The 26,080-nt window shown below is 37.1% G+C and overlaps 1 protein-coding gene across 3 annotated transcripts in view; it reads left to right on the top strand.

The window, feature by feature from the left end:
• Positions 1 to 22,669, top strand: part of Uggt1 (UDP-glucose glycoprotein glucosyltransferase 1) — a 112,656-nt gene extending 89,987 nt beyond the window's left edge. For all 3 annotated transcript variants that reach the window (XM_047544663.1, XM_047544662.1, XM_047544664.1), the window contains 10 exons: positions 1,141 to 1,225; positions 2,444 to 2,532; positions 3,127 to 3,231; positions 4,402 to 4,486; positions 5,645 to 5,827; positions 7,342 to 7,502; positions 8,532 to 8,646; positions 15,742 to 15,858; positions 16,319 to 16,484; positions 18,120 to 22,669. In XM_047544663.1, coding sequence (XP_047400619.1) covers positions 1,141 to 1,225; positions 2,444 to 2,532; positions 3,127 to 3,231; positions 4,402 to 4,486; positions 5,645 to 5,827; positions 7,342 to 7,502; positions 8,532 to 8,646; positions 15,742 to 15,858; positions 16,319 to 16,484; positions 18,120 to 18,145 — 1,132 coding nt within the window. In that variant the 3' untranslated portion in view covers positions 18,146 to 22,669. The remainder of the gene's footprint in view (positions 1 to 1,140; positions 1,226 to 2,443; positions 2,533 to 3,126; positions 3,232 to 4,401; positions 4,487 to 5,644; positions 5,828 to 7,341; positions 7,503 to 8,531; positions 8,647 to 15,741; positions 15,859 to 16,318; positions 16,485 to 18,119) is intronic.
• The last annotated feature ends 3,411 nt before the right edge of the window (positions 22,670 to 26,080 follow it).

The raw sequence follows: 26,080 nt of genomic DNA, 5'->3' as shown, positions 1-26,080 counted from the left end.
CATTTTGTCTGCTCTGGTCTTCTTGCCCTGCGGTGGTGTGGAAGTGCTTCTAGAACATTTTGTCAGTAGCTGGATATTTGCCTTAAGGTTTATGTCTCATATCTATTAGTTTAAAAATTTTATACTGCCTTTAAAGAAGTTGGTCTAAATTCTGCTTAACACAATTTAAATTAGTTTTAGATTATGAAAGAACTTCCTGCCAATTTATTTAGGGAATGATTTTCATTAGAGTTTATTTGAAATACTCCCTTGTGTGTTTTGCCTTGGCTCCATTGTCTTACTCGACACACATGAAAACAATATAGATTAGTTTGTATTTCTTACCCAGGAAATATAATTTTGTATTATAATAACATTTTATCTTAAATAGTAGGTTTTTCTCCAGATAATGGTTTTACAGAGTTTTAATCGTGCTTCCAAATTCTTCCCTTTCTGTATATGACTTTCCTGTCTTCCCTTTGCCTTAGCATCGTGGTTGTCAGAACCTTACTTTTGCCAGAGAACTCTGTTCTCTGCTGTATGGCAGCAAATGTAGTGTATTCATATTATTATTGTGACCTTGCGCACCTTGAAATTTGGTGTTTGGAAGTTTTAAGCATTATAATTGGTTAGTAGGAAAACCTTACTTAATTTTTTTCCTCCAGTGTTCCTGTCTACCTACAAATGAGCTAGTTATAGTTCTTCCTACTGGAGGCACCAAATCCTTGACTTGACTGTTTATAGGCCTCCAGACAGAGGGACAGTAGAGTTCTTTATAAAGCTATTCCAATTAAAAGAATGGAAGTAGGTAGTTCTTGTGATGGTTCAAAGTAGCCAACCCCTTTGCATGGCTCAGACCTGTGAACCTGTGCCCTGTTCAGTGTCACCATGTGCTTAATATACCTGGCAGTTTCTCACTCTACCACAGGAAATTCAGAGCAGACCTTGTGAAGGAAATTTGGGTACTCACCTCATACAGAGAGCTCAACAAGGGCTTCTGTGCAACTTGAAGGGGTTTCCTTCAGCTCATAAGGAAATTATTGGTTCTGAAAAACTTCTTTATGATGAAGGTGATGAAAAAATATGGCGGATTGTTGGCTGACCATCTACTGCATTTTGAGAATTGTGATTTGTAATATCTGTATTTCTTTTCTCTCTAAGCCATGATGGTACAGATTCTCCTCCTGATGCTGATGAGGTGGTTGTTGTCCTCAACAACTTCAAAAGCAAAATTATTAAAGTGAAGGTGAGTTTGCTATACAAAAGACAGTTGATCTTATAGTTGATCAAGGTAGTGGCATTCTTTGTTCAGAAGGTAACATGTAAAAATAGACAGCAGTCCATCTTACCCTAGAGTTCAGTCACCCACGGTCTGAAAATACTACTCTTTATCTTGACTTTCAAGAAAGAGAGAACACATTCACATTACTTTCATTACAATATGTTGCTGTAATTGTTCTGTTCTATTATTGTGAATCTATTTCTGTACCTTACTTATAAATTAAACTTCATCATAGGGAGGTGTGTATAGGGAAAAAGATAGTGTATATAGGGCTTCATACTGTCTGTGGTTTCAGGCATCCATAGGGAGACTTGAGTCTTCACTTACCTCCCACAGATAGGGGGAGGAATGAGTATATCTTGAAACCAGCCCAAGATTCTCTTTGGAATTTACTGTAGCAATATTAGGAATGTTGCTTTAAGCCACAATGTCTTTCTAAATGTAAACTGATTTTGTTTAACCAAGAGATTGTACCTTTTGGGTAGTCTCAATGAGCAATACCAGTCCCATTTTATATAAAATGTTTTCATAGAGCATCTCTATGCTGTGTAGTCACAATTTATAGTATTATTTCATGTTTTTATTCTTAGAATATTGGGGGGAAATGCCAGTGAAAATTCAACAATGAAATGGTAGTTCGATTTAATTTCTGCTGTCCTCAGCATTTTGAAGTTCTTTGTGCCTTCAATTAAAGTAAAATATATTTTGGAATAAATAATCATTACACACAGAAAACAGTCAGCTCTGCATGGTCAAGTAGAAAACTGTGCTGTGGAGAAGATTCACCCTGTGTTTGCGTTAGTAAACCTTGAAAATAGGTGATGCCCTGAAATGCCTCTTTCCTAGAATCTGTTGTTAGCTTGGTGAATTGTGCCTCTTGCTTTATTCAAATCATAGTTTCAGTGCATCTGAATTTGAGGTTCTTGGCTTATTGTACAAACTAAAAATGGTGATTTCATTAAAAGAGATTATTGTCCCCTCACTTAAGGCTCTAATGTGAAAATCAGATGAAGGCATTTATGTTGAATTCTGATAGGCTCTGGCTAGGGCTGTAACTGCTTGTGAGAGAATTGGTTGATGATTTTCTATTCTTGGCAGTATTCACAGCATACATTCTGTGTAAGTTAGTTTTACGCCTCTTGGACATACTAGGAGAAATAAAACCTGCCACATACATTGCAGGTTCAAAAGAAGGCCGACATGGTGAATGAAGACTTGCTGAGCGATGGGACAAATGAGAATGAATCTGGATTTTGGGACTCATTCAAATGGTAAATTGGCATCATAAAATGTCTTTAAGTAAAAATAGATATACGCACCATCCATCCCTCCTTTTAAGATAGTGTCTGGGACTTTCCATTCTGCTTCTTGTAGCCAGATTTTGAATAGATGAGTATTCTTTGGAATGGATGAGTATTTTCCAATTGACTAATCAAAAGAGGTTAATGTCTCTTGATAAACTTACTTCTGTTCCAAGCTTCTTAACTTTTGGTGGACTGTGCCTGATCTTTGGAGAAGTGATCGGTAATTGCTCAGTTTACTTCAGATCGTGCAAATTGTGTTCTGTGGAGTAGCCTGTGCTCCATCTATTCCTGAAGCAACATGATGCTTTGATGTGGGCATCCTCCTTATTACCCTGTGGGTCAGCCCTGTGCCCTTTCCCAGAGTGCTGAGTGCTTTGTGACTCTCCCCACCCCTTCTTACCCTCTAGGGCAGGAATGGGAATGAGAAGGTACTATCTTTTAAGAATCTCATGGAGTCTTGTTTTGTATTTTTGTGTTTTTTTCAATAATTTTTTATTTGTTCTTTTTATATATACATAACATTAAAGTTATGGAGTCTTGTTTTTATCTCTTTTGTTATAGGGGCTTTTCAGGAGGCCAGAAGACGGAGGAAGTGAAACAAGATAAAGATGACATAATTAACATTTTCTCTGTTGCGTCTGGTCATCTCTATGAAAGGTTTCTTCGGTTAGTCTTGTTGATTATTTTGGTATCTGTAAAAGAATTTGTCATGGTATTCTTATTTAGAGGTTTTGTGGGATTCTGTCTGTTGCACTTATGTGCATTTAGAGCACTCTGAGGACTCTTAGTAGCTTACTTTATGCAGTCCTCTTTGTTTTGATCTGGTCAACTCCATGAAGCCTGATAGTGAATGCCTCAGTGGACACTGGAAGACTATGAACCTTTAATATCATGTGCACATTTTATAGATAGTGGTGTTTACCTGGCCACTAAATGTTAAGAGATGAACATAGAGAATAGAAGAACAGGCCCATGTAACACTTCACCTTCTAAAGATTCATGGAATTTTAGAGCCAAGAGAAATCTTAGTTCATAGGTAAGAAAACCTCTTGTTTCATACAAACTAAGATCAGAGCTGGAAGGGACTTGCCTAGGTCACATGACCAGAGGTAAGAGAGACTACAGGCTTCAACTTATTGACGTTATAGCCATCAGAGAGAAAGGCACTCAGCAGACTCAGCTCTGAACACACCTTTGCCTGACAATCACTTACTTGCCAAGGCTCTTTTTCCTTTTTTTTCTCTGCAAATCTATTATAGAAAATAATCACAATGTCATTTTTAGTCCTCTAGTTTCTCAGAAACATCTGACCTAAAATAATGACAATGGTAATAATTTATTTAATTAAATGCATTGACTCAGAAATCCTGAGCCTGTACCCACTGTCCTCCCCTTGCTTTTCCTTGTTCTTCCTGGCAGGGCTCTGTCCAGTCTGAGGGAGGCCATGCATGTTCATGTTCTCTCCTCAGTACTGATACTGCTGTGCCTTGACAGGGGTGTTTGGAGAACAATGTATTCATTTACCACAGCCTCTAGTATTTACTTGAACTATAATTGATATATCAGTTCATGAAGCAGTTTACTTAAAGGTACAGCAGAATTAACTTTGCATCTATCAATTATGTATATTTTTATAGAGAAATCTCCCTTTTCTCCCATTCAGTGATAACTTTGTAAGTAGGAATAAGTACATTTTCCATTACTAAACATCTCTCTTTGCCTAATTAAGCCATAAGTTAGTTCTGTTGTGCTGCCTTGTGATTGACTTTGCTTAATGTTATAAGGTTAGAAAGCATTGAAACATTATTATTATTATTATTTGTTTTTGTTTGGCAGCATAATGATGCTATCAGTGCTAAAGAATACTAAGACTCCTGTGAAGTTCTGGTTCTTGAAGAATTATTTGTCCCCCACATTTAAGGTTTGTTTCATAGGGAAAATAAAACTGTTCTTATTAGGGAGATATTAACAATATTTTCTTACTGCTTTTGTTTTATCTGTATGCTTTAAAATTTTTCCTTTTATTTGACTACCCTAATTTAGTTGTATATGTCTATGTTGATTTTCCTTCCAGATTGTTCTGTGAGGTGAACAAGTTGTTACAAAACTATGACCTGTTTGAAACTTAGATAATATAGGAGAGTCTGTGTTTTTTGTAAGAAGCAATGTTTTAATGAAATAGCATTACCTTCCTCTGAAGAATGGATGTCTGACTTTAATTAGCAAACTCAGTGAAGTTTTACATTGAAGAGAGTGATTAGTTTTCTCATGAACCACTGCCAGGTGATATGTGCAAGTGATGCTTCATCTATGCAAAACAAAAACACACTTGGGAAGTTTTCTGCTTTATTTGTATCAGTCAGGATTTGTCATCTAACTTGATTTTTTTCCCTTTTATCACATTAAACACCTTTTAATGTACCTTTTAATGTAATCAGTAACATTGCTCATAAAGAAGTCATTCACTTCTGGTACCCTAAAGGTATTTGTATTTAGAATCTGATTTATTTAATAGCAACAAATTTATTCATAGTTTTGACTTTGCTATCTTATTTCCTGGTTAGAACTAACCTTGAGAAAAGCTTATAATTAAGCTCAAAAATTATTTTACTGGGAGCTAGAGGTATAGCTCAGTGGCACAGTGCTTGCCTGGCATCCCAAGGGCCTGGGTTCAAACCCTAGCACCACCCCAAAAAACGAAAAAAGATTCAAAAAAATATTTTTTACTGAAATCAGATTTAGATAAATGAACTATAAGTTCATGTGTCTTTAAGTGCATGCATGTGTGTATACACCCACACATAGACACACACACACACACACACAGTTTTAGATCTAAAGACTTCACTTGTAGATTTTTGTCATTTCATGTGGTAACCAAAAGCCATAAAGAAAGGGTTTTGACAGAGGTTTATGTGTATTCTTTAAAGTAATCTCAAGTCAGTTGGGGCCCAATATTTGTTAGACTGTTTTGGTGAATATGTTTTACTTGTACCATTATCACAGCAGTTGACTTATATTATCAAGTCAGTTTTCTTAATCAGAATGAATGATTGTTGTTCCCTTTGTCTAAAAATAGGAGTTTATACCTTACATGGCAAATGAATACAATTTCCAGTATGAACTTGTTCAGTACAAATGGCCTCGGTGGCTTCATCAACAGACTGAAAAGCAGCGCATCATTTGGGGCTACAAGATCCTCTTCCTGGATGTACTTTTCCCACTAGTTGTTGACAAATTTCTGTTTGTGGATGCTGATCAGGTGAGCTCTGAAAGTCCAGATTGTAAGTTTGTCTTCAAGGCAACAGAATTCCTTTCTGTTTTTAAAATGTTATTTTCCAGTTATGGAAAAGCACCTACTTGTGTTACACTATTAAGAAAATATAGACTGCGTGACTGATGTGATCCTGCAATATGTATAATCAGAAAAATTAGAGATTACACTTCATTTATGTATAATCTATGAAAATGTATAAATGCATTCTACTGTCATGTACAACTAATTAGAACAAATAAAATTTAAAAATTAAATAAAAGAAGAAAAGAAAATATAGAGGGCTGTAGCTGTAGCTCAGTGGTAGAGCACTTGCCAGCATGTGTGAGGCATTGGGTTTGATCATTTGCACCACATAAAAATAAATAAATAAAATAAAAGACCATCTACAACTAAAAAATATTTTTAATAAAGAAAATACAGAAAGTATCACCCAGGTATGATTAGTTTTTAACTTTAATTTGCATTTATTATATTTCCTTTTCCACTTTTTTTGTGTCTTTTTAACAGTAATTTTAATAACATGTATGCAGTCATATCTTAATTTATTTAACATAAAAACTACAAATTAGGGGGACTGGGGTTGTGGCTCAGTGGTAGAGCACTTGCCTAGCATGTGTGAGATACTGGGTTCGATTCTCAGCACCACATTAAAAAAATAAAGATGTTGTGTCTATCTACAACTAAAAATATTTTTTTAAACCCCAAAACTAAAAATTAGGAAATAAAGTTTTAACAGTATTTGCCACCGTCTCCATTGCTCTGCCCCATCTCCATTGATCTGGGTGATAGAAAAAGCTCAAGTGGATCATTGGCCTTGATAATGAGGACTGCTACAGATATTCTTCCAGATGTCAGGATTTTACTTAATTATAGGGAACACATTTTAGAGCATACAAACTCAAATAGCATAAATGCACTTCTACCCTCCAACCTTCTCTCTCACCCTCAGCTTGAAACCTGAGTCACCTGAATGGAAGTGGTATAATGTGTGCAAGTCATGGGGACAGAGGTTTCACCACCTCTTGAACTTCCTGTTTCAGGTGCTCAAGCTGAAGCATGTTTTCCTGATTCTAATGTGGCCACATTCTGTTCTTTTAAGCACTTACATTGGGGAAGGCATTCTTCAATATCTTTCCATATGTTAACTCATGTCATCCCACCGACAACATTGTGAGACGGGGACTCTCATCATCTCCAGTTTATAGATGAGGAAACTGAGACACAGTAAACCTAAGCAATTTGAGTTTATTTGTACTTCTTTTGAGTAGTTAGAATATTGTGCACCACATGCTAGGCTAAGTGTGTTGCATGTTAGTGAAAGCATCCTGCTAATAAGTGGAGCAATCTAGGCTTGAAGTGTATCTGTTAGAGCCTGTGTCATCATCCACCCAACAGCCCTCCCTGTCACCTTATGTAAGGCACTCTATATTCTGAGGAAACTGCATTAGAGATGTCTGCATGGTGGCTTAACAAACGACTTTTGATATTCTTTTCTCCAGATTGTACGGACAGATCTGAAAGAGTTAAGAGATTTCAATTTGGACGGTGCCCCTTATGGTTATACTCCTTTCTGTGATAGCCGAAGAGAAATGGATGGCTACAGATTCTGGAAGTCAGGGTACTGGGCTAGTCACTTAGCTGGGCGAAAGTATCATATCAGGTACTACAAAAAGAAAATGCCTAACAACATTTTGTGATTTTGTTTTCTTTAAACTTAATTATTTTTATATTTTAAATTGTGAATAGATGATATGTTAATATGGTTAAAAATGAAAATTATGAAAAATAAACATGGAAAAAACCTTCCCATCTCTCTGTTTTACCAAGTTCCCACCCCCATAGATAACCTCCCTAAGTTTACTGTTTGTTCTTCTGGAGTTTATTACATGAACAGCTGTGACTGTATTTTTTATATACAAAATATATCTTCTTCTTTATACTGTTTTGTTACCTTTTTTTTTAAGACTAAATACCTTACCTGTAGATCCTATATCACTATATAGCGAGGGACCTTCTTCCTTTTTTTTTCAGCTGTTTATTATTTGAGCATAAGTGTTATTTGTTGTCTCTTCCTATATACCATATTGCAATGAATAATCTCTTAAATATATTATTTTGCATGTTTGAGATATGTTTATAGGGTAAATTACTAGAAGTAGACTTCTTAAATCAATCCGTGTATACATTAATTGCTTTTCTAATAAGCTCTCCATTGTTTTCTCTGGGAAAAGTGTGATTTAGAATATTTGGAGGGCAGGGGACGTATAAGAAGTGACACCTACAGAGGTAAATGATGAGATGGTGACTTCAGATTCAGGCTTTAGGTCCTGGTCCAAAACCACTGTAGTACTGTGGGTTTTTTCCTTTGTAAATGTGGGACATCTTCAGGATATTTTTGACTAATGCTTCTTATCAGTTACTGTAGCTTTTATTACCAAATATGCTATATTTGTAGAAGTCTTTTGTCAGAGATTATTTCCCTGGAAGACAAATAAGGAACAGTGATCAAAGTGAGCTACTGGGCAGAGTAGAAACTTTGCAGTAACTTTCTTAGTCAACTCTACTGTAGGGTTACAACTCACCTTTTCAAAGAGAAACCAGAATGTTTGACTATTCCATTATTTAGTGGGGTTACTTTTTCTGCCATAAAACCGTAGTTGGTTTTAACACATGGATCTTCTCTGTTCAGTGCACTCTATGTTGTGGATCTGAAGAAATTTAGGAAAATAGCAGCTGGTGACAGACTCAGGGGACAGTACCAAGGTCTAAGTCAGGATCCTAATAGCCTTTCAAATCTTGACCAAGTAAGTGGCCATTTTTTAAATGGTTAATAGTCTTAGTGGTGGGTATATTGTGTTGTGTCAGAAAAATGAAGTATTATTTGTGTCTCAAATCTCTCTCCTGGAGCAGTGTCCTATTTCTTCATGAAAAGGTAAGTGTGTGTATGACATTTACATGTGGCCTCAAGAGAAGGCATATCAAGAGTAAAAAATGTCAAGAGACCTGATGTTGGTTAGTGATAGATGTGGAAGGAGGAAGATGTCTTTCTGAACCATTACTTTAGCTTTTAATTTTGTACTTAACCTCATCTGGTAAATTTTTTTCTCTGCATGGAGGGTCAATTATTTTTTCTACTTTAGGAACTAAATTGCTCAGGTTTCACAGTATAGGGTATAGTATTGCAGTTTTCCTTTTTCTGTGTTAGAACCATGATATGTTGCAAGAAAGTTAGCTGAATCGTTTATTAATGCTAAGCATTTTTCAGAGTTGATATTGGAGTTTTAAAAGCTGTGTTTTAGATACATAGTTTCACATACTTTAAGCATTTTGTTTTGCTTAAGTTTGCCTTAAAAATTTTTGCAGGGCGTTGTGGTACATGCCTGAGGCAGGAGAATCATGAGTTCAAAGCCAGCCTCACATAAAGTGAGGCGCTAAGCAATTTGGTGAGACGCTGTCTCTAAATAAAATACAAAATAAGTCTGGGGATATGGCTTATTGGTCGAGTGCCCTGAGTTCAATCCCTGGTACTCCCTTCCCGCCCACCCCCCGCCCCCCAAAAAAAGATTTTTTTTTTAAACTTTGGGCACTGTGGCGCATGCTTGTAATCCCAGAGGCTTGAGAGGCTGAGGAAGTAGGATTCCAAGTTCAAAGCTAGCCTCAGCATCTCAATGAGACCACAAGCAACTCAGCAAGACCCTGTCTATAAATAAAATATAAAAAAGGAATGGGATGTTGCTCAGTGGTTAAGTACCTCTGGATTTAATCCCCAGTTTTAAAAAAAAGAAAAAATTTTTCTAAACCTTTAATGTGCTATATAGCATCCATGGAGTGCACAAAAGTATACATATTTGAATATATCAAGGAATATTTCAAAGCAAATGTCCATAAACCACAACCTCATTTAAGAAGTAAAACTAGCATTCCAGAAACCACCCTTGCTCCCTAGTAAGAGTATCTGACATCTTGACTTTTATGGCAATCACTCCATTTGCTTTTCTTTATAGCTTTACTATTTAAGCATGTTCTTAAACATGGCAGATTTGGTTCACCTATTTTTCCTCCTCTCAGTAGATTTAAAAAAGATGCATTCTTCCTCGTCTAAGTTCCTTAGCTTAGTTAGCCTTATGTTGTGTGATTCATCCATATTGTTTTGTGTAGTGATAACATTTTATTTATTCATTTTATATCTGAGTTCTTTTCCCTCCCCTCCCCTCCCCTCCCCTCCCTAACAGATTCTTACCATGTTGCCCAGGCTGGTCTTGAACTCCTGGGCTCAACTAATTTCCTGCATCAATCTCCCAAATTGCTAGGATTACAGGCACATGCCACCATACCCAGTTTCTTTTTCTTTTTCTTTTTCTTTTTTTTTTTTTTTTTTTTTTTTGCAGGGGGTAGGGAATACCAGGGATTGAACTCTGGGGGCACTTGACTACTGAACCACATCCCTAGCCTTATTTTTGTATTTTATTTAAAGACAGGGTCTCACTGAGTTGCTTAGTGCCTCACTTTTGCTGGCTTTGAACTTGAGATCCTCCTGCCTCAGCCTCCTGAGCCTCTGGGATTACAGGCATCTTCCACTGCGCCCAGCATATTTTGGTTCTTGACATCATGGATAATGCTACTTTGAATATTCTGGCCCTTATATACACATATTTCAGTTGTGTATACAACTACAAGTGAAACTTATGGGTCAGCAAATATATGTATTTTTACCAGATAATTCCAAACAGCTTTTAAGAATATTTTTAATTTTTACTCCCATCAATAGTGTAAGAGTTCTTGTTTCATGCTTTAACCAATGATTATTGTTAATCTGTTAATTGGTAGGTATGAGCTGCCATCCTATTGTGGCCTCAGTTAGAAATGTAAACCATGTACATTTAATGTAATTATTAATGAGGCAGGATTTATACCTGCCATTTCCTGTTTTTCTGTATATGTGTTGTATCTTTTGTATTCCTTAATTCCTACAGTACTGTCTCCTTTTTGTAAATAGATTTTTTTAGTCTATCATTTTAATTCCCTTGTTTTTTTTACTGTGTTCTCAAGTTGTTTTCTTTGCATTACTCCTGATGATTACCATCAATACTTCAATTTATGACACTCCAGTGAGAATTAATACCAACTTAATTTAATTTTATTTTTTGGTACAGTAACAGGTTGAGCCCAGAGGCACTTTCCCACTAAGCTACATCCCCACCCCTTTTTATTTTTCAGTTTGAGATAGGGTCCTGCTAGGTTGCAGAGGCTGACTTTGAACTTGAAATCTTCCTGCCCTTGCCTCCCAAGTCACTGGGATTACATGCCTGTGCCACCAAACCCAACCTTAATTTTTAATGGTATATAAAACTAACTCCAGTGGGCACAGTGGTACAGGCCTGTAATCCCAGTGATTTGGGAGACTGAGGAAGGAGGATCAAGTTTGACGTTAGTCTCAGCAACTTAATGAGGTCCTAAGCAACTTAAAAAAATAAAGGGCTGGGGTTGTGGCTCAGTGGTAGAGCTCTTGCCTAGCATGTGTAAGGCACTGGGTTCAATTCTCATCACTGCATATAAATAAATGAATCAAATAAAAGGTCCATCAACAACTAAAAAATTTTTTAAAAACACATTTAAAAAGGCTGTTGATATTGCTGAGTGATAAAGCACCCCTGTGTTTAATCCCTGCACACCCCTCCCAAAATGAAAACTAGTTCCACCCCTGACTTTGTATTGTTATGTAGTCTATCTGTATTATGTGCCCATCAGTAGATTTATAATTACTTCTTTTCATAGTTGTTTTTTAAACAGGAGGGGGAAAAGTTCCAAATAAGAACTGCATTGGTACTATCTTTCATATTTACCTGTGCTCTTTATTTCTTCATGTGGATCCCAGTTACTCTCTAGTGTCATTCCATTTCATCTTGAAGGACTCTCTTTAGTATTTCTGACAGCATGACTCAGCTATTTGCAAACTTTCATAGAACGTGTAAGTTTCTCCTTTGTTTTTGATAAGTTTTGCTGGGTATAGAATTCTTGCTTGACAGTTTTTTCTTTCAGCCCCTTGAATATCTTGGCCCATAGTCTTCTGGCCTCCCTGGTTTCTGATGAGAAATTAGATGTGATCTTAGTGAGATCCCTTGTATATGCCATGTTGCATCTCTAGTGATAGTTTCAAGATATTCACCCCGTCTTCACCCCCTACCCCCACTTTGGTAGTTTAATATGTTTAGGTCTGAGTAAATTTTCAATCTGTTGTACTTGGATTGTGTTGAACTTCTTGGATATGTGTAGATTGTTTTTCATTACATTTGGGAAGTTTTCATTATTTCTTCTGTTTGTTTTTGCACTTTGTTCTTTTTCCCCTCACCCCTTCTTCCTTCTTCCTCTAGTTCCTTCCTCTTCTTAGGACTCACATTATTTGTATGCCAGTAGACTTGATGAAGAATATTTTTAAATTTTTCTTTGCATCTGTTTAACTAGTAACAATTTTTTTTAAGTTTTATTGTCTATGAGTTTTTATTTTACCTTTAATATTATTTTTAATCGTGGGAAAATATACATAAAATTTATCATCTCTTCTGCTTTTGGAAGTATAGTTCAGTAGCATCAGGTACATTCATAGTCATGCAACTATCATCATCATTCATCTCTAGAACTTTTTCGTGTTCCCAAACTGAAATTCTATGACCATTAAGTAATCCTTGTCTGTAACCTCCCACCCTCTGCCACTGTAACTTCTTTTCTACTTTATGTCTGTATGAATTTGCTTATTTCTGTGTCCCTCATGTAAGTGGAATCAATAACACTTGTCCTTTTTTGTCTAATCTCACTTAGCAAAATGTTCTCAAGGTTCATCCGTGTTGTGTAGCATATGTCAGAATTTCCTTTCTATTAATTATTTCTGAATAATATTCTTTTGTATATGTGTACACATTTTCTTTATTCATTCATCTATCTATAGAAGTTGACTTTATTTCTACCTTTTGACTATTGTCTATGAGGCTTTTAATGAACATTGGTATGCAAATATCTGTTCGAATTTCTGCTTTGAATTTGAGGTATATGCCAAGAAGTGGAATTGCTGAATCATTTGGTAGTCTTCTGTTTAACTTCTTGAGGAACTGCCAAGATGTTTTCCACAGCAGCTGCATTGTTTTACATTCCTACCAGAAATGTACAGGGTTCCATTTTCTCCATATAGTTGCTAAAACTTATTCTCCACCCCTCCCTACCCCCAGATTTTTAAAAAATAATTGCCATCCTATTAGATATATAAAATGAGATCTTACTATAGTTTTGATTTTCATTTCTCTAGTGATAAATGTTATTGGGTATATTTTTATATGCTTATTAGCATTTGTTTATGATCTTTGGAGAAATATCTGTTGAAGTGTCCTGCCCATTTTTAATTGATTTTGTTATTGTTGATTTGGAGTTCTTTATATATTCTATATATTAATCCCTTATCAATTATGAATTGCAGAGGCTGTGGATAGAGCTCAGTGGTAGTGTTTAACATATGCAAAGTTTAATCCCTACCACCACCAATCCCACCATGCTTTTTCTGTCACATCCAAAAATATCATTGCCAAATCCAATGTCCTGAGGGTTTCCCTGATGTTTTCTTCTAAGATTTTTTGGTTTTAGTTCTTACAGTTAGGACTTTTGAACATTTTTGGTTAATTTTGTATATCATTTAAGGTAAGGATCCCTCCAGCTTCATTCTTTTGCATTTGTACTTATTCTTGAAGAATATTTTCACTGAATTTAAAATTGCAGCTAGACAGTTATTTAGTATTTCAGGACTTTAAATACTATTTACTTTTCTTATTATCTTTTCCCAGTATTTCCATTGTACATTATTTACTGCTCTAATTGTTTTTCCTTTGAAGATGTTCTGTGTTTCTTCTAGTTCTGTTTAACATTTGTACTGGCTTTCAGCAGATTTCCTTGCAATATATACCTACTTTTTTATTTGTTTTTTCTTGTGTGGTCTTAGTAGGGTTTCTTAAATCTATGGCTTCACTGGATTTGGAAAATTCCCTGTGATTATCCTTGTAATGCTTCTGTCCTGTTTTCTCCTTTCTAGCATTCTAGTTATACATAAGTGAAACTTCTTTTATGGAACTCTGTATTTCTCAAACATTCTTTTTTCTATTCCCTTATTTTAGTCTTTCTGTGCTTTGTTTTTGCTTTTGCTGTCTAATTTGTGTAACTTTGTCTTTGTTTTTAATTTTCATTATGATATTTTGGTTTTATGTTCTCATTCAGATATCTTTCTTTTCAGTTCTGTGCTGAAATTCTCATTTTTAGATTTTTAAATCTTGTACATATTGAATATCTTTAAAGTCTTGATGTCTCTCATTTATAGAGCTACTGTGGATCTGATTCTCTTGTCTGTCGTTCTGTTCTCTTTTTGTTCTTATCTCTCATAAATCTGTTTCTTTGGCATGTCAGGCATTGTTTTTGCAGAATTATTTGTGGAGATAATTGAGGCCTAGATTAATGGTATCATCCAACAGAATTTATATTTTATTGGGTCAGGAATATGGGCACACGGTTGTCCAGGATGATTTTAATCCAGGTTTATGATTTTTTTATTTTTATTTTATTTATTTTTTTTACTTAGTTATAGGTTTAGGATTTTGATAATTTGCAGTTGGACAGTCTTTGGTGGAGTTGATTCTGGCTCCCAATCATAGGGTGTGTTCCTTTACACACTAGCCCAAAGTTGGTCTCACCAGAACTCCCCTCAGCCACCACAGGCCTTATATATAAATCTTTGTTACCTTAGGCCTGAGTTGCTGTTAAAAACCTCAGAGAACCTTATTAAACTGTGTATGGCCCTGGGGGAAAAATCCCAGATTCTAGAGTTATTTCTATGGGCCTCTTTTCTTCTATGGCCCAATAATTCTTAGTGTCCTCACAGCTCTCCGGTGCCTTCAAGTGTGCCTTTTCCTTTCCTTTCTTTTCATTTCTGCTAGGGATTGAACCCAGAGCCTTGCACATGCTGAACATGTGCCCTGCCACTGAGCTGCACCCTCCAAGTGTGTATTCGTTCCCCTTTTTTAGCTGTACTCAAGAGTCATCTTAGTCTCATTTACCTAGTTCACCAATTCTAGGAGTAGAATTCTACTCTTTCTTAAGCAGAATATAAAATTGAACCTGATCCTATGTTCTTGATTGAGCTTTCTACTACAATGCGGCAGATTTAATAGCTTGTAAAACTTTAAGTAAAATTAGAATATGTTGTGCTTAATATTTTATAATTTAATCCAAATCATTTTAAATTTTAGTCTGTTGAAAGAACTCATGAAGATAACATCTATTTTGTACCATTATATGGAAGGCTGTAGATTTTTTTACTGCATCATTCTTTGCAGGTCTCACAGTTTATCATTTCTGTACATTTTATTCCATCATTGTTCTGTTCTGTGTAAGTCTTAGGATAATGGAACATTTTTATTAAGACACACTTGAAAAATGTGGGCCTCATCTTTTTGGGAACTGAGCTCAATAGATGAAGGATTCAGAGCTTATTTTTTGGAAAACTATAAATTTTAAGAACCATGTCTCTATATTTGTTGACTTTCAAAAGTGAGCAGCATTTTTCTTAGAGTTGTCTCCATAGAAGTAAGTGTGGGTGTAAGCAATTTGTAAGACAACATTTTTCTCTTGTTTATTATGGGTAGAGTTTTAAGTTTCTTATGGATTCTCTAGATTTTGAAGTTTTGAAAAATACCATAAATAAATTCCTTAATTTCCCTAAGTCTTTTGGTGAGTACCCCTTTAGTTCTATACATTTGTGATTGGTATGTGATGCATAATGAACAGCTAACATCACTGTTTTGCAATGCATTTATTTAAATTTCTTCCAGAACTTTAGATTCTTGTGTTTTATTTTCTTTACCAAACAGGATTTGCCCAATAACATGATCCATCAGGTGCCAATCAAATCCCTCCCTCAAGAATGGCTTTGGTGTGAAACATGGTGTGATGATGCTTCTAAGAAAAGGGCAAAAACCATTGATCTGGTGAGCTTACTGTGGTGCTTTTCTGCACCAGCCCAGGGTGATGTGTGACTGAATAATTATTGAGACACCAGAGTTGGTCTCTCTTCTCATTTGTACAGTTTAGGGACTGTGGAACATCTTATAATTATCTTCAACAGTTCTCTTCTCTGCCTGCAGCAGGAAGCTAAATTCCCTAGCATAGATGGAACTGTTTTCAGGACTCACCTACTGCTGAGTCACTCTTGTCTTTTAGCCCAACTCTGTGCCTTTTAATTTTCCTACTGGACTTTTGCTTTTCTTGCCTTCTGGTAGCTCCCCACAACTTCTTCACAGAAGTAAATAATATATCATTTAGATTCTCAGTATCATTCATTTTGTTCAGTTAGGACTTTTAACCCCAGAACAGAGACATCTTTGTATTCTGTATAATAATGTACCCTTTCTTCAACCCTGCTGAAGTGTGTTTGTTGGGTTTTCCCAGTGTAATAATCCAATGACCAAAGAGCCCAAGCTGGAGGCAGCTGTGCGAATCGTCCCAGAGTGGCAGGACTATGATCAGGAGATCAAACAGCTACAGATCCGTTTTCAGAAGGAGAAAGAAATGGGAACACTATATAAGGGGAAGACAGAAAAGCAGAGCCAAGAAGGTAAGTGCAGACACTTGACTGGGTAACTGCTCTTCTGTGTTTCAGGTTTCTATTTGATGATGAATGAAAGGAAAAGATAAATCTCCTTTAATCCTTCCATTCTAACATCAACCGGTGTCTATTTTTCATTTTGCTGTCTAAACTTTATTTATTTATTTATTTATTTTTGGCAGTGCCGGGGATTGAACCCAGGGCCCTGTGCTTGCAAGGCTAGCACTTTACCAACTGAGCTATCTCCCCAGCCCCATAAACTATTTATTAATATATTTGCTCACCTGCCTTTCTGTCTTCCCTCCCTCCCTTCCTTCCTTATTTTTGTTTTGTTGAGGGGAAAAAAGGGTGCTTTAATCATTATTATTATTTAGCTTTAGAAGTTTTGTGCCATTAAAGCCAAACCCGATATTTGGGGGAGTGCTTGTCAGATTCCCTGGTAAACTAAATTTGTTGAGACACTAGTGAATGAACAAACTTAGGTCAAGACAAGATCTTGTATTGATTTGAAAAATGTATTATTTATTTAAAATAGGCATATGGAAATGGATTTTTTTTTTTTTTTTACAGTGCTAGGGGTAGGTAGAATGTTTCTACTTAGTTTAAGCTAAGGATAAAAAGGACTTAAGTCTTTATGTAATGTTTTCTCTACTATATTGAATGGTAGCCTCTTGAAAAAAATTTATTTGAATATAAAAGTGACTTAAAAAAAAACTATTAATAAACTTGTTTCAGGAATTTAAGATTTATTCTGCTTTAAACTAATTCTAAAAAAGCAAATGCAGAACGTGGAACTTGAATAATTTGCCTATACATTCTGAAGACTATACTATGATGGTAGGATGTTACATAGTAACTATAAAAATAATTCAATTCATTCATAAAACCTCAAGGATTTCCATGCAAATGGAAAAAGAATGTGAACACACTGTTCCAATAAGAGGAAAACACAAATACTAAGTGGATTTTTGGATACAGTAATCAAAATGAGGTAATCTGTCGTAAGTAAGAGTAGACATATTGATCATACAATTTATTGGGGAGATGGTGATGAAGCAGTTGTGTATATACTTTGCGGAAGCTTTGTGTATTAGGGCACCCTTGTTAAAAAGCAATATATTTATCACCAGGAGCCTTTAAAACGCTTATGCCCTCAGATTCTCATTTGAGAATCTATCTTAAAGAAGGAATTCAACACAAGAATAAAATTATATACATGAAGAAATTCATTTTACTATTATTTGTAAACCAGAAGCATTAAAGACTGTTTAAACATCCAAGAATGAGCTGCACTGATACATAGGGAAATATTCATATGACAGTAAGTGGGAAAAGAAGACAACTGACTGGACTGAAAACACTGCACATGTACTGAAAGTTAATGCTACACTGAAGACAGTTCATTTGGAATGGGGTTTTCAGGTAGTTTCAATGTTTTTAAAAGCTTTAAAAGTGGCCTTTATTTTGCTTTTGCTTTCAAAATTTAATACAAAATCATCAAACCAAAGCTCCTAAAATTAAAAAAAAAAAGGACATAACAATGAAGGTGGGGTTAAAAATCATAGGTTATGGAAGATGCCCACTCTGTATTTTTATAACTAGAGGATAATCTGTTTTATTTTCCATTGTTTTTCTTCTTTGTAGATTCTCAGAAACATGAAGAATTATGATCTCTGGAAGAAGATAAGAAATGACACCATTTGAAAAACAGTTTTTATACTAAATGCTAGTTTTTTTCTGATCTGTCTATACAACTGCTGGTAATTGACTGGGCAGGTGTGCCACACACCTTTTGATTCTGAGCATTTGACTTTGACTTCTGCACACCAGTGGATGCTGGATTTGGGGGTTAAGGCTCTATTGGATTTGTACCTCAGAGGAAGACAAGTGGCTGATCTTCTGGGACTCTGTAAAGAGCAGTCTTCTCACCAGAAGGAGACATGGCAGCAGCAACTGGAAGAAAACAAATCCTTGGTGTCCACACCCAAGAGCACATATATGCTGCACTGTCATGGGAAGGAGACCAGCAGAGATGCCATGTTCTTCCTTACCTCAGCTTACCTGTAGCTCAGGCTGCACTGCAGATGCCCACCTGTTCTGGTTCAGGCCAGCAGAAGCCTTATCCAAGGTCCACACACCTGGAGGTTTATGCCAACATGTTCCTTATGCCCTCCTCCCCGCTCCCACCAACCCTACATTCTTTTCCCAAGTGTTAGCATCATTGTTTAATTGAAACCCATCCAACAATCATGTGTCTTTAGGGTTGGCTTAGTGCAGTAGCTAAACAAATTAATTTGGGAGCTGGATGGGTGTGGGTTGGGGGTGATGGTAGGGAAGATGGCAGGAGTAGAAGGGCTGTGTGTATTGGGGGAGTAAGACTAGAAATTGGCCATTCTCTTTTATAAACCATCAATACTATTGTGGCTAATTTGAAATGAAAACATTATTCCTATTCTTCTCCCAGTCCCAGTGAACTCTCTAGGTAATTATTTTGTAAACAGTTTTCGTATTTGTGAAAGTCTTTGCTTTTTTACCCCCACTTTCTAAAAAGAACATCTGTTAACAATTTCCTGACTGGACACAGCCATATTAAGTCCCTCTAGTGATCCATCTCTGAGGGCTTGGGCTCCCTCCGGGTGGTCACCACACTGTTTGCCCTTCCCTGCCTGTTTAGTCTTCTCTCAGACCCAGTGGACATTCGACTTGGACTTTTCTCACCAAAATGTTCCCCCTTCTAAGACCAAGAAGGACTCTGACTATAGAACTTATATTTTTCTCTACACTGTCCTATATTCCTTTTATTTTTAGCTCTGTTGGTTGCCTTTGACTTCCAGAAATTGACAGAGTCCATACCAGTTCTGACACGATATGATTGCATCACAAAGCACTGGCAGCCCTTCAGTCTTTGTTTTGTGTGTCTTCACTGCAGTAGCTCAGTATTGCCCCATGGGAGCAGCCTTTCCTGGCTGATGGGCCATAAGTTCTTGGGTGTGGCGTTGGTCTGAACAGGCATGAGGTGCCATCTCTGCCCAGGCTGCAGAGTTCAGCAGCATGTGCACTGATGGGCACCATGTCTGCCTACCAATTCACACAGGCTTATTCTTTCCTATTTTGCCTGCTTTTTAAAAATACAAAAAAGGCTGGGAACTCAGTGATAGAGTGCTTGCCTAACATGAGCAAGATCTTTGGTTCCAGCCCCAGCACCACAAAAAAAATTTTAAAAATGAGGAGCTGGCATAAATGGAGAGCCACATCCTCGCTCTTCTGTAATACATTGATGTGCAGTCTTTTTAAAAAAATATCACAATCTTAGCACAAATATGAGTAATTTAATTTTTTCTGTTTTCAAATGCAAAGGTTAGCTTAGGAGCCTCCTAGTCAGTCCAGAGGAGCTTTTTTGACTTTGGTTTCGTTATTTTATTAAAATAGTGGGTAGAGGAAAGCTCAGAAGAGAATTCAGTAGATAAGTTTATCTGAGACTGGAAAGGTCACTCAGAGTGGCTACTATTATGAAGGTTGTGTTCCTCCTGCCCTGCCCCTCTCACCTGGTCTGAGCAGCTAAAGGATCAGTGGAATCAAGAAACATTGGTTCAGGCTTCATCTTCACATTTAATTTAGCTTTCAGAGAGGCTGCTGCAGCTGCTGTCTACAACTGTTGTCTACAACTGTAGGCAAAAATGTGCGTTTTCCCATTGTATCATTTGGGAGGTTGAGCAGGAAATACTTCGGTTACTGGGACATGCATTTAAATGATGTTCCCACCAGCCAGCTTTGTCTGTAGCTTTCTAATCTTGGAAATGGAAGAAAGGTACAGAGTAAAATGTATTCTCTGTAGTGTGTGGGTCCTGATGTCACTCATTTCCTCTCTCTATCACCATCCTGACATCAATCTTATTAATAGCTGACTGATTATGTGAGGCCCAGCTTCTAGAATGGTCTAGACCTTCCTTCTGCCAGTTTCTTTCCTTGCTGCCTGTGACATAATCACTTCTCCAAATTAACCAAATGCTCCAGGAAAGGATGTCACCACTAAAATGTGGTCCTAATCAGCTTTGTCTGTTGTCTCTACTATGAGATAGCATCCTGTGACTGAAAAGACAGATAAGAAATTTATTTCCCAAGAAGCAAGAGCTGATTGTGCAGAATGTTCAAGCTTCAGGGAACTGATCACAGCACATTGTTCTTACATTTGTATGTAATAGGTTTTTTTCTCTTTTTTTTCTCATCATGCTATAGTAGAGAATTTCCTTTATAAACCGGTTGGCAGAAAAATATGAAATAATGTGACACTGTGAGCTTGTTTTATATTCTGTGAACAATGGTATGTGATTGACATCACTGCCTACTTCTGGGTTGGGGAGCATGCCACGGTCAGAGTCTCTGGACTCCTGGGTTTGGTTAAAAATGTGCTGAATACTTACCACGTGGACAATGATGGCATGTTGGTTTTCTATAAGATTGATTGTGAGTCTGTCAGAATGTTGCATTTCACATACTAATATTTGCATATCCAAGTGCACAAGTTATCTGATAGGCCCATGCAATGTGTTTGATTCCTGGGAGATGCAGATTACACAAATTATGTATATTAAGAAACAATTTGCATAAATGGAACTTAATCTCTTCTGCTCTTCTTACATCCTGTCCTGTTCTGAGCTTTGTTACAGCTCTGTTTGAACAACTTTTACCTGTGTTGGAGGACTGAGCCCTGAATGAAGTGCTGAGGGCTGGGTGTGGGAGCACAGTTATTGAAAGACAGACCCAGGCAATAGGGAGTAAAAAAAAAAAAAAAAAAATCCCTAAGTTTCATTTAGCCAGGAAGTATGCTTCTCTTACAGCTTAATTTGGAACAGATCACTACCTGGACACTACCTGGACACTACCCACATGACTGAGTACAAAGTGATTCCACAACTCCCATCTCCCCTATGAGTAAATTTACTTACATGAAAGCAGTCCTTTTCTATGATTGCTGTTTATTGCTGTTCCTAATTTGACCTAAATTAAAAAAATAAATAGTTTAACTCAGGAGTTATGAGAGCTGGTCCATTTTTCTGGATAGAATTTCATGGAAATGGAAATGTAGTGGTAAAGCCACCTGGTGGAAACTGTCTTGATAACAAAAAATGGAGGATGTATTATGTGCAAAGTTACTTAAATATATTTTCCATTATTATGTAATTTTAATAATTAGAGTTTTAAGTACTTGATTTTAGGGGAAATTTTTTGAGACAGTCTGTGTTAATCAACTGAAATATAGCTTGTCATGTGTCTCGTTTGGTAGGCAGTTTTTTATTTAAATTCAATTTTTCTCTGCCTTAATGTAGTGAGAAAAAGATCTTAATGAGGACTTTGGGAATTACCTGATTTAATTCAGGCAAATTAGACATCATTAGCTTAGGCTGTTACTGTTATTTCAAAGTACCTGGTGGATACACATTTCTCTTTTTTTGGTTTTCGATTCTTCCATATAATACAGAAACAGCATTTCTGTATCATATAGTGGTAGTGAGTGAGTTGAGTAGAGGATTTCTCTCCCCAGGGTGTCACTGAATGCTAAGGACTTTCCAGAACAAACCACAAAATTATTTTCAAGCAGCTGCATGCTCCCCAGAAGTAGTCCATAAAGTTTAAACTTTGCAGTGATGTTTTGTAAGCAGAGACCCTCTCCTGAGCCTTTCCCATTCCCTATCTGTGCTGAGACCAGATGTGGAAGGCTTACCTGGGATCTGAGTTAGGGTATGGAGACAAGACCACCTGTATTTATGCATTGCCTTACTTGTCACAGTTGAGATTTCCAGAGAAATGGGCATAATTCCTCTTAATAACAGTAAAAAGGCAAATTACCCAAGATTGACAATTTGGAACAAATAGTCTTATCAACTATCATGTTTTCCAACCAATTACCAATGGAAATAAGGTAAACAGGGAAAATGGAGATAAAGCTTAGAATTTTTAAAGAAATCATGTAGTTTTAAAAAATCTTTATAAATCATGCTACTTTGCTGTAATTCTGTTTCTTTAAATGCAACATCATGTTCAGGTGCTGCCTGCCCCTTGCTTGGGAACAGCATTGGGGTTTTAAATGTCTGCAGAATCTCTGCATCCAAAGGGAATTGAGAAAGAATTTCCTGATACTGTAATGAAAATAAGGTCTGCTCAACACAATAAACTTTTTCCTCTCTTCTTTCAAACTGTTTGACCAGTCATTCAATTTTTATGTCCAGGAAGGGAAGATCTATAGAGTGTAAAGGCAAACCCCTTCATGTCACAGAAGTTGCACACGAAGTGACAGGATGGAGGACTTTACCTGAAGTCTTGTCTGACCTCAGAGCTGGGTTCTGGTTGTAACCAGTGCTGTGGATTCTCAGGGTAGCACCCAGGTCCCCTCCAGCCACCAAACCTCTGGGAGTGCCCCAGGCAGAACCTAGCAGGAAAGTAGCCCTGACAGCTCCAAATGTGAATGGTAGAGTGGGAGCAGGACCCTTCAGGTGGCATCATGAGACAGCTGGGCCTTGCCTTATTGCTGAGTTTTCAGAGGGTGGTGTGGTCTCTGTTCATTCTGCCAGTTCTCTGAGCTCTTACCCTGTGTAGGTCCATAAGAATAGAATAGAGTATTCTTAAGGACCACATTTGAATTTTCAACTATCAAAAGAAGAAAAATACATTGGGCAAAATTCTCATTTAAAGTGACTCTTCCTCCTGTAGCCCACAGGGAAAAAGACAAAAGTCAGGGACCAAGGTAGATCAGGGTGACTGAGTAGCTGGAATTGAAGGGGGGAAATCCCAGAAAGGAGAGACCTGAAGTCCCAGAATTTGTCTTACATGCTCCCCTGACACCCTCAGCTGATTTCACTGTGCACAAACAGCAGAGTGGAAGACTAGAAAAACCAAGCAGAGATTTCAGTAAGTGCTGGGCACTGGGGAGGAAAGTTTGGAATTTATGTCCCATTAAGTTAGAGGAACTTAGTAAATATTTCAGGCTTTTTACAGAAAACCCAGATGGGGACCTTTAGAATATTCTATTCTTGTGGACTTAAGTACCACATCTTAGAACTCAGGTATAGGCCACAGGACTGGGGACAAAACAAATAGACCCACTCTAAGGCTGAAATCAAGACCGAAGAATCAAGATGATCCCCCAAACTGCCTGCTAAAACAGTTTTTATGGAAAAAATAACTGAATCCAAAGTCTACAATGTATTCAGTATTTCCAGTATACGATAAGTCAGTAGATAGAAGAAGAAGCAGGAATGTATGACACAAAACCAAGAAGAAAGAATAAGAAAAAAAACGCAACCAATGTTAAAATTGTTGACTAAGAATTTTTAATTTTTTTTATTTTTACAGACTGCATTTTGATTCATTGTACACAAATGGGTACAACTTTTCATTTCTATGGTTGTGCATGATGTAGATTCATACCACTCACATAATCATACACGTACCTAGGGTAATGATGTCTGTCTCATTCCACCATTTTTCATACCCTTGCCCCCTCCCCCTACTCATTTCCCTCTGTGCAATCCAAAGTTCCTCCATTCTTCTCTTACCCCCCCATTCTTCCCCACCCCTGTTATGTATCATCATCCACTTACCTGGGAAAACATTTGACCTTTGATTTTTTTGTTGGTTTTTTTTTTTTGTTTGTTTGTTTGTTTTTGTAGATTGACTTATTTCACTTAGCATGATATTCTCCAGTTCCATCCATTTACCTGCAAATGCCATAATTTTATTCTTTATGACTGAATAATATTGAACCAAATCAGTGGTACTACTGGACACTTTACAGAAGAAGATATACAGGTGATTAACAAATATATGAAAAAGTGTTCAACATCCTTAGTAATTAGAGAAATGCAAATTAAAACCACCCTAAGATTTCATCTTACTCCAATTAGATGGCTATTATCAAGAACACAAGCAATAATAGGTGTTGATGTGGATGTGGGGGAAAAGGCACACTCATATATTGCTGGTAGGTTGCAAATTGGTGCAGCCACTCTGGAAAGCAGCATGGAGATTTCTTAGAAAACTTGGAATGGACCCACCATTTGACCCAGTTATCCCACTCCTCAGTTTATACCCAAAGGACTTAAAATCAGCATACTACAGTGATGCAGCCACATCAATGTTTATAGCAGCTCAATTCATAATAGCTAGATTGTGGAACCAACCTAAATGCCCTTCAACAGATGAATGGATAAAGAAACTGTGGTATATATACACAATGGAATATTTTTGTTTTTGTACATGTATTGAACTCAGGGATACTTTACCACTGAGCCACATCCTCATCCCCACCTTTTTCTACATATTAGAGACAGGGTCTCACTGAGTTTCTTAGGGCCTCACTAAGTTGCTGAGCCTGGATTTGAAAAAAACAAAAAAAGATTAAACACTACAGAAGAAAAGATGGATAAACTTGAAGACAGGTTAATAGAAATGATTCAAAATGAAGAACAAAGAGTAAAAAATGATTGAAAATAGTAATGAACAGGGACTCAATAACTTGTGAGAGAGTATAACATATGTAACTGGAGTCCCAGGAAAGGAGAGAAAAATGTGGCAGAAAAAAAATGTATTTGGAGAAATATTGGCCAATTTTTAAAAAAAAGATTTAAAATATCAACTTACTTATCCAAGAATCTCAGTAATTCCCTGTATTAGTTTTTATTTTTTAATGTTGTCTTAACCCAGTTTTGAGGCCCTGGCTAGAGGCCAGTCCTCTGGAGGAGCCAGTTAAGTTCACACTCTCAACCACCTCCCTTCCTGGGCTCTCATCCTGCCACCCACCCTGTCACCCCAGGGCTCCATAGTAGATAACCAGGGACAGCTCCCTCCTTGAATAAAAGGGTCTTGCATTCATTTTCCTTGTGCCTTGTGCCTCATAGCCAATTCCCTCACTTGCCCTGAGTGGTCCTGCATTGGCATGCTGTTTCTCCCCAGGGGACTATGAGCACAAGCAAGTTGTAAAATTTTCTGTTTCTCTCTCTTGGTCTGTACCAACACTCCTCCTCCTCCTCCTGCCCCCCCCCCTTTCCCCTTTTCCTCCTCCTCCTCCTCCCTCTCCCTCTCTCTTTCTTTCTCCCCCCTTCCTTCCTTCCTTCCTTCTTTCTTCTTCTTCTGCTCTACCACTGAGTCACATCTCCAGCACCCCTTCTCCTTAAAGTAGGATAAGCATAAGTATAAAGAAGATCACACCTAGTCACATCGTAGCCAAATGCTGTAAGATGAAGATAAAAAACATGGGCATGTCGGCATATGCCTGTGACCCCAGCTCTTCATGAGACTGAGGCAGGAGGATTACAAGTCTGAGACCAGTCTCAGCAACTTAGCTAGACCCTGTCTCAAAATAAAAAGGGTTGGGGATATAGCTCAGTGGTAAGGGGCCCCTGAGTTCAATCCCCAGTACAGCAGATGGTGGGATGGGCTGGTGGGCATCTTTAAAAAAGTGGTAGCTGGGGAAACAAAAAATACTTTCTAGAACAATGAAAATTATAACTGACATTTCATCAGGAAAAATGGAGAACACATGACTGTGTAATAGTATTTTTAAAGTGCTGGGGAAAAAAAGCTAATGTTCCATATGCAGGAAAATATTC

Source organism: Sciurus carolinensis, chromosome 3, assembly GCF_902686445.1.
Source record: "Sciurus carolinensis chromosome 3, mSciCar1.2, whole genome shotgun sequence".
Taxonomy (NCBI): Eukaryota; Metazoa; Chordata; class Mammalia; order Rodentia; family Sciuridae; genus Sciurus; species Sciurus carolinensis.
The sequence above is the reverse complement of the archived record's forward strand: the minus strand, read 5'-3'. Positions and strand labels throughout refer to the sequence as shown.